Raw genomic sequence first — 14,716 nt, forward strand, 5'->3', positions numbered from 1 at the left:
AACTTCAGAAAACACATGCATTCTAAGAAAGAGAAAATTGAAAACCCAACGATGTTTCCAACAGTCTAAAAATAAAAAATTAGCTAGCACATTGTAAAGAACACTGGGAATTAAATGTTAAAAGATAACTTTGAAGTTATTTCAGAGATACCATTTCATAATAAAACGTAATGTTACTGTTGGTCTTCTCATAACATGAATTTGTTTTGTTTTTTTCCATAGTGAATAACTTGATAGAATTACTACTATTCATCCCCAAATGTTATTATATAGGTAGCAAAGCTGACATCAGGAAGGCAAAGGGAGAAGAAGTCAAACCTAATGAATTATTTGAAATATTTATAACTTATTACTTTTTTTAAAGGTAGTATATGGGCACCAATAAGATCCAAACAAGGTTTTCTGAATGATTCACAAGCTCTGCAACTTCTCCACTATAAAAACTGATAGGTAATAAGATATGAATCAGCAATCAAGAAATGGGAGTAACGGCAGAAATGTCTCTGTGATGTCCTACTAGGGTTAAAATTGCAAGATTAGAACTTGAAGATGAGTTAAATCCAATTTTCCAAGTCAACTTGACATAGTAAATAAAAAAAGACAACTTGAACTTATGCATGGAAACAGCTTTTTCCAAGGAGAACTGGAAATCAAAGTCAATTGACTGAAATGTCAACTTTCAACCAATTCTCTCTTGAATATCAAAACAGTTTTCCAGACAAATTTTGGACTTTGCCTACATATGCACAGGCTCTAAACCATTTGTCCTTTGTCTAAATATTAGTGGGGGGTGGGGGGAATGATTGTTTTGAAGCACAGCTTCCATCTCACTGAAAAGACAACATCTCCTTGAATTTGATACTGAAATCAGCAGAAATACATCCCAATCAATATGGCTCATTTCATTTAAAACGAGAGGAATCTACTTGAAGAGACTCACAATAAATTGTTGATCTGAAGTTACTACAATGGGCTTATTATACTATTTACTGAAGGTGATAACATAAAACATGTCTGAACTTTAACAAATGAAAAAAGCTTCCTCTTCCTTCCCAATTCCTTACTTCATGGTAACAGCACAAATGAAAAGTAATTGCTTTTAAGCTGGCTAACAATGCCCCCTAATGGATATTCCAATAACTATCTCACTTTAAAAAAATTACTACTGTACCCAATCTCGGTGTTTATTATAATTCTGGTACAGTCTTGCTTAATTACCTGAAACAGATTTATTTTGTACCTCATCAAGTAAAAGGTGTGCAGCAGATGAGCCCAATTCATAGAAGTAAATCTAATGGAAGTGCATGAGAAAATAATTCCACCTGAAACCTTTTCCAGCCTGAAGGAACCACTAAACTAGCAAATTAAATGAGAATTTATTCCAGATTTATTGTCTATTCTTTTTGAAGTAACCCAGAGTAGATAAATGTAGGCATTTTTTAAAAGTTCACAGTGAGAAATGAATCTTTGTTCCTTAAGGACTGCAACTGAATTCTTTACTTGTAGAAACTGAAGAAGAAGAAGAAAGAACCAAGTAGGGGATATCTTGCATTCTTCTTATATTTGGGTTTATCATTTCCTATCAAAGGAAAGGAACATTACATGCTACCTAATACCATGCTAGTTATGTAACTAGTCACTATTGCCTATTGATGCGCAAGCTGTTTTCATTTTTAATCAGTCATTTCATACCATTTTCAGAATATTTTATCCCCATTAACTGGCTTCAGATGTGCTGAAATGGTCTCAAATCTGCAACATCACTGTTCACCTTACCTATTATTATTTGGCTTTCCCATTGTTTGCAATACCGTCTACTTGACCTTTTTTTAAAATAGATGGCATCTTTATCGTGTTAGGCATTTGTCTCATCAAATAAGTTACGGTCACTTCTCCAACAAGTCCTTCTCGTCCCAATTCATGCGGAGCCAAAGAGATGACAGAGTATCGCCATCTGTCTAAGCAATACTGTACAACAACAGATGTGAAAATGAATATGACCCATCAATCACTCCCGAGAAGAGGCACAAAGAACCAGCAATAAGGCATCAAAATTACTGTGGCATAGCATGTACGCTTGTTCAGAAGAGCCTGTCTGCAGAATCTATTAAGTGCCATTTTTGTTTGAGAGCTAAGGGACAGGTTTTTAAAAGGCTGATGTCAACCCTGGAGCCATCTTGAAACGTCTTCAAGGTTGCCACAGCGAGACTGGATAGAGCTGTGGGAAAGGGAGGGAGATAAGTAGAGATAGCTGCAGAAATATGTAAGCAAAATAACATTCTTCTGGGAGCCAAGGACCCTTTCACCAGCACCTGGCGGTGCGTGGATGGGAGTCATCCGGGCTTGGGGCTGTGATCTGATTGGGGCATGTGATGGTTGTGTGTAATGGGGAGAAGAACTTTGGGTTTTGAGTTGGGTGGGGAAAACCCAGGGACCTTCAGAGTCGGGTTTTCACCAGCCGTGCCAATATGACATGCCTAGTAAATCTATACTTTGAGGAAGCCTCTGGCCTTGGAGTTTTGTTTTTATCTGGGCTGTTACTTGGAACTCTGACAGCTGGAAGATCTCATACAGTGCTCAAATTCTTTTCTAGAACAATGTGAGAGAATGGATGGGCACACATCAAAATGCCTCTTCGAACTTACAAACAGGAACAAAGGTTAGGGCAGATAACATGCTCCAAAATAGACTGTCTTTGATCCTGGGAACTACACTCTATTATCATGGCTAAGTAACTGTTGAGAGGCCTGTCCTCCACCAATAAAGTATCTCTTGTACAGAACGTGAATATGCACAGCATTTACAAGATAGTACTTATTCAATGCCAGGAGTAGCTAAATGCATTACTGATCTTTAAAATCAACATTTCACCACTTAGCAATTCCATGTATATCTATTTAAAAGGAAGCACTATCTACAGTGGGGATGATTCTCAAATGAATTGTGTTAAGACACTGCCTGACGTTACAAATGAAGTGGCATTTTGGGTGTGAAGGGACCGAAATGATGATACTTCGTTCTATGTTCTCTTTTTGTTGGAACTGTAATTCCAAGAACTGTAGCTTGGCTGGGAATTGAAGATTGTATTGCAATCTGGTGGGAAATTCATCAACACTGAATCAATAACAGTACAACACAAAGCATTTACTGACGTAATTTTGCAAATTGAAATTTATATCCCGTGATCTTTGCTGCTGCTTATTGCAGTCCCCTTTCCGGGACAGTGGTATGGCAGAAACTTGATTTTGTGAGCTCATTTTTCACACTGTCATATAGCTTGTTTGGGGATTATTATTTTTTTAATTGTGATTTTGGCAGAGATTTCAGCTTCCTACATAAAGGGGATTCAGAACAAACATATATATCCTCATGAATCATCCGTCACCTCTTAATACTTTAGTGTAACCAAGAAGCACAGTTGTGATAGCTTCTGTTTATGTATACATTATCTAGGTCTATTGATATTATCTATTGTTGCTTAAAAAAAACAGGTAAGCATGAGACACATACCAGTGATTAAAATATACCTCACTGATCATTGTTTGATTCATATAATTTATTCAAAGGTCTTGTTTTAAGGTACTGCACAAGGATAACGAATGGTGGATAAATTCAAATGCAATCCTAACAATTAAATCACAATGCCAGCCAGAAAATTCACAAATCATCCTTGGTAGAAAGCTAAGTCGAATCCTGAAGTGCCCCCATTCTAAAATGGACAATGGACCATTGATCTGAGGCATCCCTCAGATTCTTTCTGCCTTTTCATCATTGATTTCATCAGTGATTTTTAGAAATACCACATCGTTATTACACTCATTTTAATTCAATCCACTTGTCTGGAACTTCCCTCAGTTTCTTCTCATTTCCAATAGTCCAGCTATGAAATGTATAAAAGGAGTAACATAAATCTAGTAATTTTTTTTTAAAAAAAATTCCTTTCATCTAGAGTTATTATCCATTTGTTTGGAGCTTATAACTGTCTCTGGGTTCCAAAATATTTTAAAATAGGGTTTTTTAAAAAAAAAAAAATCACAGAATTCCAAGAATTGCCTGGGATTGGTTTGGCTTTTTAGCCTGCACTTTTAATCCTATCCAGCATGTTCCCTCTTCCTTTCTGGTTTGTAGCCTTCACTTCCATAGTTGGTTTCCTTCTCTCCCTTTTGCTGGATGACACATTGCTGGACGAAAACTCTGATGGTGAACCAATGACACGTGTCACATAGTGACACATCATGTCTTTTTTTCTGACACGTGGGGCTTCTAGAATAGAATAGAATAGAATAGAATAACAGAGTTGGAAGGGACCTTGGAGGTCTTCTAGTGTAGCCCCCTGCTTAGGCAGGAAACCCGATACCATTTCAGACAAATGGTTGTCCAATTTCATCTTAAAAACTTCCAGTGTTGGAAATTTAAAATTTCTGGAGGCAAGTAGTTCCACTGATTAATTGTTCTAACTGTCAGGAAATTTCTCCTTAGTTCTAGGTTGTTTCTCTCCTTGATTACTTTCCATCCATTGCTTCTTGTCCTACCCTCAGGTGCTTTGGAGAATAGCTTGACTCCCTCTGCTTTGTGGCAACCCCTGAGATATTGAATTGCTGGTATCATGTCACCCTTAGTCCTTCTTTTCACTAAACTAGACATACCCAGTTCCTGCAACCGTTCTTCATATGTTTTAGCCTCCAGTCCCTTAATCACCTTTGTTGCTCTTCTCTGCACTCTTTCTAGAGTCTCAACATCTTTTTTACATTGTGGCAACCAAAACTAGATGAAATATTCCTTGGTATTCCAAATACCAAGGCATTATAAAGTGGCATTAACACTTCACGTGATCTTGATTCTATCCCTCTGTTTATGCAGCCTAGAACTATGTTGGCTTCTTTGGCAGCTTCAGCACACTGCTGGCTTATATTTAAATGATTGTCCACTAGGCCTCTGAAAATTGTTCGAGCGTTTTTCTGTGATTTTCAGAGGCTCCAGGGAGACCCCGCAAGAGAAGGGCCCTTTCGTGAAACTTCCAGAGAAGGCCTCTGGAGCCTTTGAAAATTGCACAGGAATGTAGGGCTTTCTTGCATGGCTTTCAGAGGGTCCAGAAAGAGGCATCCAGCGGAGAGTTTGGAGAAGAGGCCTCTTTTTGTCTCTGTATATATGTGTGGACACGACAGCAGTCAAGATGGACATTTTCTGAATTTTTGACACACCAAGTCCAAAAGTTTTACCATCACTGAATTAAAGAGGCTTGTTCCCTTCTATGCCACAACAGAACACAACTTGGCAGGGAAGCATTCACTATCCTTTCTAGTCAGGTGTCCCTCAAGTTGTAGTCAAATCATCCTTTGAGGCCTTGTTCTCAGCTATGTTTTCCCCATTTCAAGGCAAAATCTGAGGTAAAGACATCTAGAGATGCAAGCTGCTTGGAAATATGCATATTCATAAAAGCCCATATATGTAAGCAAGCACATGCGGCAAAACCAGAAGGAAGATGAAATAAGTATTGCATGGTCACAAAGATAGGTAAATAATAGGTAAAGATAGGATGATCCTAGATCAACCATAGATTGCTTTCAGACAAAGCAATTTCTCCCTTTTTGGAAAAAAGAAAAATATTGGATTCAGAGAGTAACAAAAAAATATGGCTATGACGTCTTTAAAAGGACTAGAATTTTCAACTCTTTTTGATAAAAATTGTGCTATCACGATTTTTAACATACTCATGTTGTTGCTGGAAATCTTATTTATGCTGCAAAATTGCCTAACTGCCATTAGGTGGATGCCATTCTGGGTGACAGCTGAGCAAGGAGACTGAGTTTAAGCGGCATACAAATGTTAATTTACAGGGATTATTATTTAAATATATTCTGAAAATAAAAGTGTCAACTACAACTTTTTCCCACTGATTTCCAACTGCTCACAAGACAGTCACAGGACATTTTTTTTCTAAGAAGAGAAAAGCTGGAAATGTAATTTCTTCTAGGAGTCTTCTAAAGTATTGAATTCAGAAGCCTTCCCTTAATAATCATGTCAAGTTGGCTTTGTTGACCTGGACTGCATTGCCAGAGTATGATTAGATGTTTCGTGTCAATAATCATTTCTAAAAGATATTTAGTTTTGACACTACAGTGCCAAAAATAAATTACCAAACGGCAGAGGTTTTCCCTTGTAAAGACTGATCTCCATTTCGATACGAACTTCACAATTCTTTCTTTAAAAGGTAGCCTGAGTAGCACACACATGGAATTTCAATTATCAAATTAGCACCATAAAGAATTTGTACCCACAAGCGATCAGGTCCCCCATTGCTGATGTTTTGAAGAGCTATGGAGAGAGAGGAAGGAGAGATTCTGCAAATCTTAGCAGAACTTGGCAGGATTCTGAGAGGTTTATTAAGCTTCCCTGCCACTGATCTCTTCTAGCAATTGCTGGCCTTTCAATCTTCTTCAGCAGAGCTCATGTTAGGCTGAATCCTAGAATCTTCCTACTTTATATTGCCAAAGCAAAGTTAACATAACCACACATCCCTTACTTGGTCATTATCCCCTTTTCTTTGCTTGTCCTTCACTCAGCCAGGTTTTTCAGAGATGGGGAAAAAATATCCCTGCCAGAGATCCAAGTGGATCACTTCCAGAAAGCTGGTGAAATTAGTCTAAAAGCTGCTAGCAACCCTAGGAGTTAATTACGCCAGCAGCAAATATGCCAGCGTCATGACTCATCCTTCTATGTGTTATTTAGAATAGAATAGAATAACACAGTTGGAAGGGACATTGGAGGTCTTCTAGTCCAACCCTCTGCTTAGGCAGGAAACCCTATACCACTTCAGACAAATGGTTATCCAACATCTTCTTTAACATTTCCAGTGTTGGAGCATTCACAACTTCTGGAGGCAAGTTGTTCCACTGATTAATTGTTCTGACTGTCAGGAAATGTCTCCTTAGTTCTAAGTTGCTTCTCTCCTTGATTAGTTTCCACCCATTGCTTCTTGTCCTGCCCTCAGGTGCTTTGGAGAATAGCTTGACTCCCTCTTCTTTGTGGCAGCCCCTGAGATATTGGAACACTGCTCTCATGTCTCCCCTAGTCCTTCTTTTCATCAAACTAGACATATCCAGTTCCAGCAACCGTTCTTCATATGTTTTAGCCTCCAGTCCCCTCATCATCTTTGTTGCTCTTCTCTGCACTCTTTTTAGAGTCTCAACATCTTTTTTACGTCGTGGCAACCAAAACTGGATGCAGTATTCCAAGTGTGGCCTTACCAAGGCATTATAAAGTGGTATAAACACTTCACGTGATCTTGATTCTATCCCTCTGTTTATGCAGCCTAGAACTGTGTTGGCTTTTTTGGCAGCTGCAGCACACTGCTGGCTCATATTTAAATGGTGTCCACTAGGACTCCAAGATCCCTCTCACAGTTACTAGTATTGAGCGAGGTAACACATATCTGTACCTGTGCATTTTGTTTTTCTTGCCTAAATGTAGAACCTTCCTTTTTTCACCACTGAATTTCATTTTGTTAGATAGTGCTTAATGTTCAAGTCTGGCAAGATCCTTCTGTATCTTTGATGCCAAGAGTCATTTTCTGTTATATCCTAAAGGAAAATGGGTGCTAAGCAAGCAGTTGGTTTCTCACCTAAAGCAATGAAGTAAGATCACTGCTGAGAGAAGTTGAACGGGGAGATCTCAAAGGGGAAAAAATTGTTTAGAAAGAACCAAACCAACAGAACAATGACCCAAGAAAATTACCAGATTTTTATCTGTGTTTTATTCTCAGACCTGCCAAGAAACTCAAGTCTTAATACAGGTAATCCTCGAGTTACAGCAGTTCACTTAGTGACCGTTCGAAGTTACAACATACCCCTCCGCATGATCTAGCACTACTTTAGGTCTCTATTCTCTGCAAATTGAGGCCTGGACAAGATCTGCGACAAAAGGCTTTGCAAATGGAGGGAAGGCGTCAGTTCTTCAGGCCTTCCCTCCATTTGCCGTTTCCTTGACAAGGCCTGCAGGGATGAGTTCTTCCAGGGCTCCATTCTTGCCGCTCTTTGCAAAGACGATTGGAGCCTACAGAGGTGCAATCTCCTTCTAGGCTCCAATCGTCTTTGCAAAAAAACATTGCCACCAAAAATGGAGCCATGTCGAAAACAGAGCCACTGCCACGTCCCTCCCGTGCTCCGCTTTCAGCACGGGTCCATTTTTGATGGCAAGGGCTTTTTGCAAAGACGATTGGAGTCTAGAGGGATGCAACCTCCCTCTAGGGTTTGTTCAAGGTGAAACCGTGGCAGAGAGGAGACAGTTCATCAAGACCTTCAAAAGGTAAGTGGACCCAGTCGGGCAGGATGGAGGTGGTGGAGGGGAAGCATGAGATATGTCAGTGAGTTGGGGAAGCCTTGGATCGTCAGGTCCCCATGCCTTTCCCCACTCTGAGTCACCTCATGCACATGACCTGCGCATAAGACTAGTAAATGCATGGTTGAAGGCAAGGAGTTTTCATGTTCATTTAACGTGATTCACTCCAAGGAATCCTCGGGTTACGAATGTAATAGGCAGGCTCCAGTACATTCGTAACTCGATAATTACCTGTAGAGAATGAATTAGCTAAAAATGGGCTCCAAGAATTCAGTCTGAACACTACATAAGGAATCACAATAATTATGTGTATATAACGTACTTATCAGAGCAAACTCTGGTATAGGTATAGTTCAGCAACATTATTACAAGGAGAAAGATAAAGGTAAATGTGTCATTGGCCACCAGACCTGGGATTGACAAGGCAAGAAACTGTTTACTATTTTTGTACATAGGTTATCTGAAATGATTACCTTCATCAAAGTCAGCATCGTCTTCTGTGTGCTGAGGGAATGGGAAGCAGTTGGTGATTTCAAGTCTATCATCCACTACCAAGCCTAGCAGCACGCCCTGAACCACTTCATTGCCTTGGCCTTCTTCGTGATAATGCTTGATGATCTTCAGCACCACCTGAAATATAAATGTTAAATTAGGACAATTTCATTTAAGATGGGAGACCCAGTTCATCTACGTAAAGTCTGTTTTCCAATAACTGTTTTAAAAAAACCACTTGCTTAGTTATGAATTGAATGTTATATTCCAGTGCCAAAAGTGGGGGGAGCACGGGGGGGAGGTTCATGCGTGGGCATGCCCACACCCATGATTCAATGTGCCCCACCCCCGTGCGCATGCACGCGTGACCCCCATGCGCTCCCGCTTTTGTCACACACACCCCGGAGACCCTCTTGGGACCAGAAGTTGGGAAATGGGCCACTTCTGGTCTCTGGAGGGCCTCTGGGGGGTGGGAAAGGCGGTTTTTGCCCTCCCCAGACTCCTAGAAAGGCTCTGAAACCTGGGGAGAGCGAAAAATGGGCCTTCCTCAACCCACTGGAGGCCCTGCGGAGGCCAGAAACAGCCTGTTTCCCGACTTCCAGTGGGCCCGGAAGGCCCGAAAATCAGCTGGCCGGCACACACATGCACGCCGGAGCTGAACTAGGGCAACACTCGCGTGTCCACCAATATGGTTCCACGTGCCACCTGTGGCACATGTGCCATAGGTTCGCCATCACGTTTATATTCTGTTCTGACCCAGCCTTCACAAGTAGTGATAAGATGTTTACTCATGAATAAAACAGACTGTTGTAATTATATTATTTAATAACATTATTATTAAAAAGAAAAAATCTAAAAATGCGGGAACTGGAAACAAATCTTCTGTTGCTAAATATTCCGACTCAAGATGTAAGTGATACCCAGGTTGTTCTGGTTTCCCATTTTTCATCCATTCAAAACAATCAAAAAGCATTCTCTATTCAAACTGCATCCATTCACCTGATGGCTTTTAACAGGTTTCCCTTATATTTTTCTTTCTGCAGTTTTTTTTTTTTAAAGTATTGATTTCCATTTCTGCAAATCTTCCCACACCCCTCCCCTTAAGTCTGCTGAAGTGGTATTTGGCTACATAAGACTTCACAAGCAATAATTTGAATTTGTCATTTTGTACATTTGGAATAGTTAACCTGGTACAATGCAATCAACATCATCCAGTGGAACTAGTAGGTAAGAGTGATAGCAAATACTACAGCGCTTCCAAAATTGATATTAAAAACAACTCTAGTATCAGTTCACCTACTAACATCTATGGGGAGAGATTTAATTTTTTTTACACACAAACATTATTTGGGCCATGATCTATATAGGTTAACATGTTAAAAATATTAGCATGTTATCTAAATGGAATTTACGCTCAGAAAGACCCAAAATCAATAAGGATGGGAAAAGCATTCCAAAATAACCCAATCACAAAGTTTTTGCTCCAGCAATTCAGAGACAAAGTTTCTGCTTGACTAATCACAAAGTAGAAGCTGTTTCATTAAGCAATCTCTTCTAGATTTGAATAGGCAAAGATGACATTTTTTTTAACTTTAAGATGAGAAAATGAGAAATGTCACCATCACAGTGCAAGAGTAATCCTTACGCAGAAACTGTGAAGACCCCTTATAGAAATGTTTCTGGAACATGTGCCCTGGGAAATTAGTTCTTTGAGCTGCTACGAAAATGAGTATTCCGTATCATTAGCTACAAAGTCGTCAAAATGAACAAGCTAATAGCAGCTTTGTCCGACCTGATGCCACCACATGGAAGCCACCAGAGATTTCTGCAATCACACAATCACTGAACTGGAAAGAGCTATCAAGTCTTCAGGCCCAATGCTCTCTACCCCCAAACAGCTATTCGGATTAACAACATACACCTTAGAGATGACTTTCGGGCTCTGTCTGAATGCATCCAGTGATGGAGGTTTGTTCATCTTTCTAGGTAACTGATTCCATCAATTATAGCTTTCATTTACAGCCCCAATCATTCCCAGCAACATGTTTCGTGGAAGGCTAAGTCAGAACACTGGAATTAAGAACTTCCAGTTGAACTTTTGTTGTTGTTGTTAGTTGCGAAGTCATGTCCAACCCATCGCGACCCCATGGACAACGTTCTTCCAAACCTTCCTATCCTCTACCATCCTCTGGAGTCGATTTCACGCCTACTGCTCCAGTGACTCCATCCAGCCACCTCATTCTCTGTCATCCCGTTCTTCTTTTGCCCTCAATCTTGCCCAGCATTAGGCTCTTCTCCAGTGAGTCCTTCCTTCTCATTAGGTGGCCAAAATATTTGAGTTTCATCTTCAGGATCTGGCCTTCTAAAGAGCAGTCAGGGTTGATCTCCTTTAGGATTGACCGGTTTGATCGCCTTGCTGTCCAAAGGACTCGCAGGAGTCTTCTCCAGCACTATAGATCAAAGGCCTCAACTCTGAACTAGGAAACCTTTTTTGACTGCTTTCTTTCTTTGTTACTTTGAACCCAGCAGAGTATAGAATTCAAAATGTGTACTTTTTTTGCATTACTGTTTAAAATATCTAACAAATATTTACTGTACTGGGATATTTCTAACTACCAGGCTGAATATGCAATTATCCCACTCCACCATTTTAACTTTAAACATGTGTCTTAAATTAAGCTGACAAAATAGGCCCTTATCAGAGATAACGCTACCATATTTTCCACATGGTGGTTCAGATAACTTGACAAATTGTCAAAACTGACAACTTATCAGTAGCAAGTGTAATAGTTTCACCACCAGATCAGAACTCTTTAAGGGCAAAACATGACAATAAGTACCTCTCTTGGAACAGGGACTCTTCATCATAAAGTAAATTTGCATAAATCTGGAGGAAAAATAGTACACAGCAAAAACTCTTTTTATCACAAAGCTGAGGAATGTATACAACCCACTTTGGCAACCTATAATTTTCAAACAGTCTGTACAGGTAACCTTTGATTTACGACCACAATTGAGCCCCAAACCTCTCTTGCTAAGTGAGACAGTTGTTAAATAAATTTTTCTCCATTGTACGATCTTTCTTGCCACCGTTGTTAAGTGAATCACTGCAGTCGTTAAGTTAGTAACATGGTTAATTGAATCTGGTTTCCGCATTGACTTTGCTCGTCAGGTCGCAAAAGGTGATCACATGACCCCAGGACATTGCAACTGTCATTAATACATGCCAGTTGCCAAGCATCTGAATTTTGATCACATGACCAATTTACATTTTAAAAAAAAAAGAAAGAAACTGGATTTCTTCAATTAGAAGAAACTGGGCCAAAAAATTCAGCAATAAGTTAAAAGCAGTGTTTCTCAACCTTGAGAACTTTAAGATGTATGGACTACAAATCCCAGAATTCCTCAGAAAGGCTTTAGGAATTCTGGGAGTTGAAGTTCATATATCTTAAACTTCCCAAAGTTGAAAAAGTCAGAGTTAAAGCACAATTGATATCCAAAACTGCCAAGATAGAGCAGTTATATTACCCAAGAGACATAAGCATTAGTATTGGCATCTTCAAGCCACCAAGCTTCTGCTTTACCATCTAATGAAGACACGCACAATATTTCAGGAATAACAAAGAATTAGAATTTCAGTCATCTGTAGCTGCAATCTCTTAAATCCTGGAATACCAGATTCAGTATTCATGAGTGATTGCTACTTGCTCATTAAAACACGACTCTCCAGGTTCCCAGCAGCTCCATGTGTAACAATTTTGAAAAGACAGCTAAGTGTGGTAGCAGTTAACCTTACCATCCTTCAACAAGCCATTTTTCAAATGGACTCTAGCTGAATTTCGAGTGTCATTTTAAATTTAGAGAAGAGAGCCTGAACAGGGGAATCATAAATCTGATACACATATTTCATCATCAGAAATTATTGGTCTGAGGGGGGGGGAAAGCAAGTGACTATATCTGAAGCATTCACTTTATGAATCTTAAATGTGAGTATCCCGTCTTCATCACCGGCATTTTTCAAAACTTGGGGAATACATTTAAGACATTAGGTATACTATTTTTCTTTAAACTAACAGCAGCTTAAATTCTGGTGTAGTTGCCAAAATATTATGTTACGATGAAACAGCATGCCTTTTTAATTTCTGTGTTCAACTCTCTTCCCTATATGGTCCTAAACCAGGATTCCCAGGCGTCTAGATGTCCTCTAAATCAGTGGTGCCTGATCTTTCTAGCTCCACGGACTGGCAGTGTTGGCGGCATCAGAGGAGGGGGATGGTTTTATGCACAACCTAGATCCTACGCATGTGCAAATGAAGATTCACGCGCTCACCCACCGCTTGCACAGCCCAGTTCACAATGGGCCATGGACCGGTACTGGTCCGGGGCACAGGGGTTGGAGATTCATGCTCTAAATATGTAAATTCCCCACCACAAAGGATTTCTTTTCTTTTACTAACTCAAGCAAAACATAAATGCAGAAAGAACACACATTTTAAGATCACGTGCAACAGTGGTGGGTTCCTCCTGGTTCCGCCCAGTTCCGCCGAGCCGGTAGCGGTGACGATATGACATCACCGAACCATTTCTGCCCCCCCGCACCCGCCCCACGTTATTCTTACCTTTTATTTGGTCCCACCCCCAATCTATTGCTGCCTCCTGAATCCCAGTTGATCGGCTAGAAGGAAAAAAACTATTTAAACTCTTGCCGTGGGGCTTCAAAGGGCCGCCCTACAGCTGATCAGTGTTAAAAGGCAGTGTGGGGTAGACCGATGCCTCCAAAAACAAATGAGTAGACCGGTGCCTCCAAAAACAAATGAGTAGACCGGTACAGCTCTGCAAGCAGTTAAAAGCCTGGTAGACCAGTACCTCTGCTAAATCCTAAAGAATTGTCACATGACCATCAAGCCACACCCACAAAATAAGCCACGCCACAGAACCGGTAGTAAAAAAATTTAGAACCCACCCCTGACGTGCAACACAAAATCAGTGTTTCAGTGATACACGAATATGCTGCAGTAATTTATCTAAAATATTAATAGGCTGCTTTTTAGAGTCTATTGGCAGCTTCCAATATATGCAATGTTTTAAAGTAATGCATCACAAAAGTACAGTTAAGTAGACAAGTTTGATGAGCTATAATAAAAGGGTGATTAAGTTTACAATCAAATCAATTATTATAACCTATAATCATACCCCATACAATAATCCAAGAAGATTCTTATCTGATGTAAGGCAAACGTAGGCAAATGGGTCTTTACAGCCTGCTGAATCGCCTTCAGTGTTACAGCAATGTGCGTGCCAACTATGGCTGTTTGAGCACTAATGCCCATAGCATCTTCATAGCACAATTCAGCTACCACTGATGTGATTTAAAATCTGTTGTCAGTATTTCTGGTTTTTTTAGCACAATGGTAGCTTGATGACTCTAGAAAGGGCTCAAGTCAGTAGGAGACAAATGATGTAGAAAAATATCTAGAGATCTCATCCTGAAAGATTCTGTCTGTTATGCCCAGGCCACTAAAAACTGTTCATCATTGACAAGGGAGCATTACTTCATCAGTCTAATCAGTACATGTAGTCCTTGGCTTCTGACTGGTTGTTTAAGTGACCATTCAAACGTATGATGGGCCCTTAAAAAGTAACATGACACAGATTCAACATTCTGATAACTGGGCCCCACTTTGCAATCACATGGGCCTGGAAGCTAAATTGTATGAAGAACAGTCAAGGACTGGGTATGTTTAGCTTAATGAAGAGAAGACTTTCCAAGGGCTGCCGCAGGGAAAAGGACAAAGATCTATACTCCATAGAACCTGAAGTTAGGGCAAGAAGCAATGGGTGAAAACCTGTCAGAGGGAGATTCAAACTGCAAATGAAGAGGAATTTC

General features: G+C 40.0%; 1 protein-coding gene across 1 annotated transcript in view; it reads right to left on the minus strand.

Annotated features, from left to right (window-relative positions):
* The window catches only part of EIF3H (eukaryotic translation initiation factor 3 subunit H), an 82,593-nt gene that overhangs the window by 63,874 nt on the left and 4,003 nt on the right, over positions 1-14,716 (minus strand). Inside the window, exon 2 of the mRNA XM_034422209.3 lies at positions 8,811-8,967. Coding sequence (XP_034278100.1) covers positions 8,811-8,967 — 157 coding nt within the window. The remainder of the gene's footprint in view (positions 1-8,810; positions 8,968-14,716) is intronic.

This window comes from Pantherophis guttatus, chromosome 3 (assembly GCF_059756535.1).
Source record: "Pantherophis guttatus breed Tessera chromosome 3, ASM5975653v1, whole genome shotgun sequence".
In the NCBI taxonomy this organism is placed as follows: Eukaryota; Metazoa; Chordata; class Lepidosauria; order Squamata; family Colubridae; genus Pantherophis; species Pantherophis guttatus.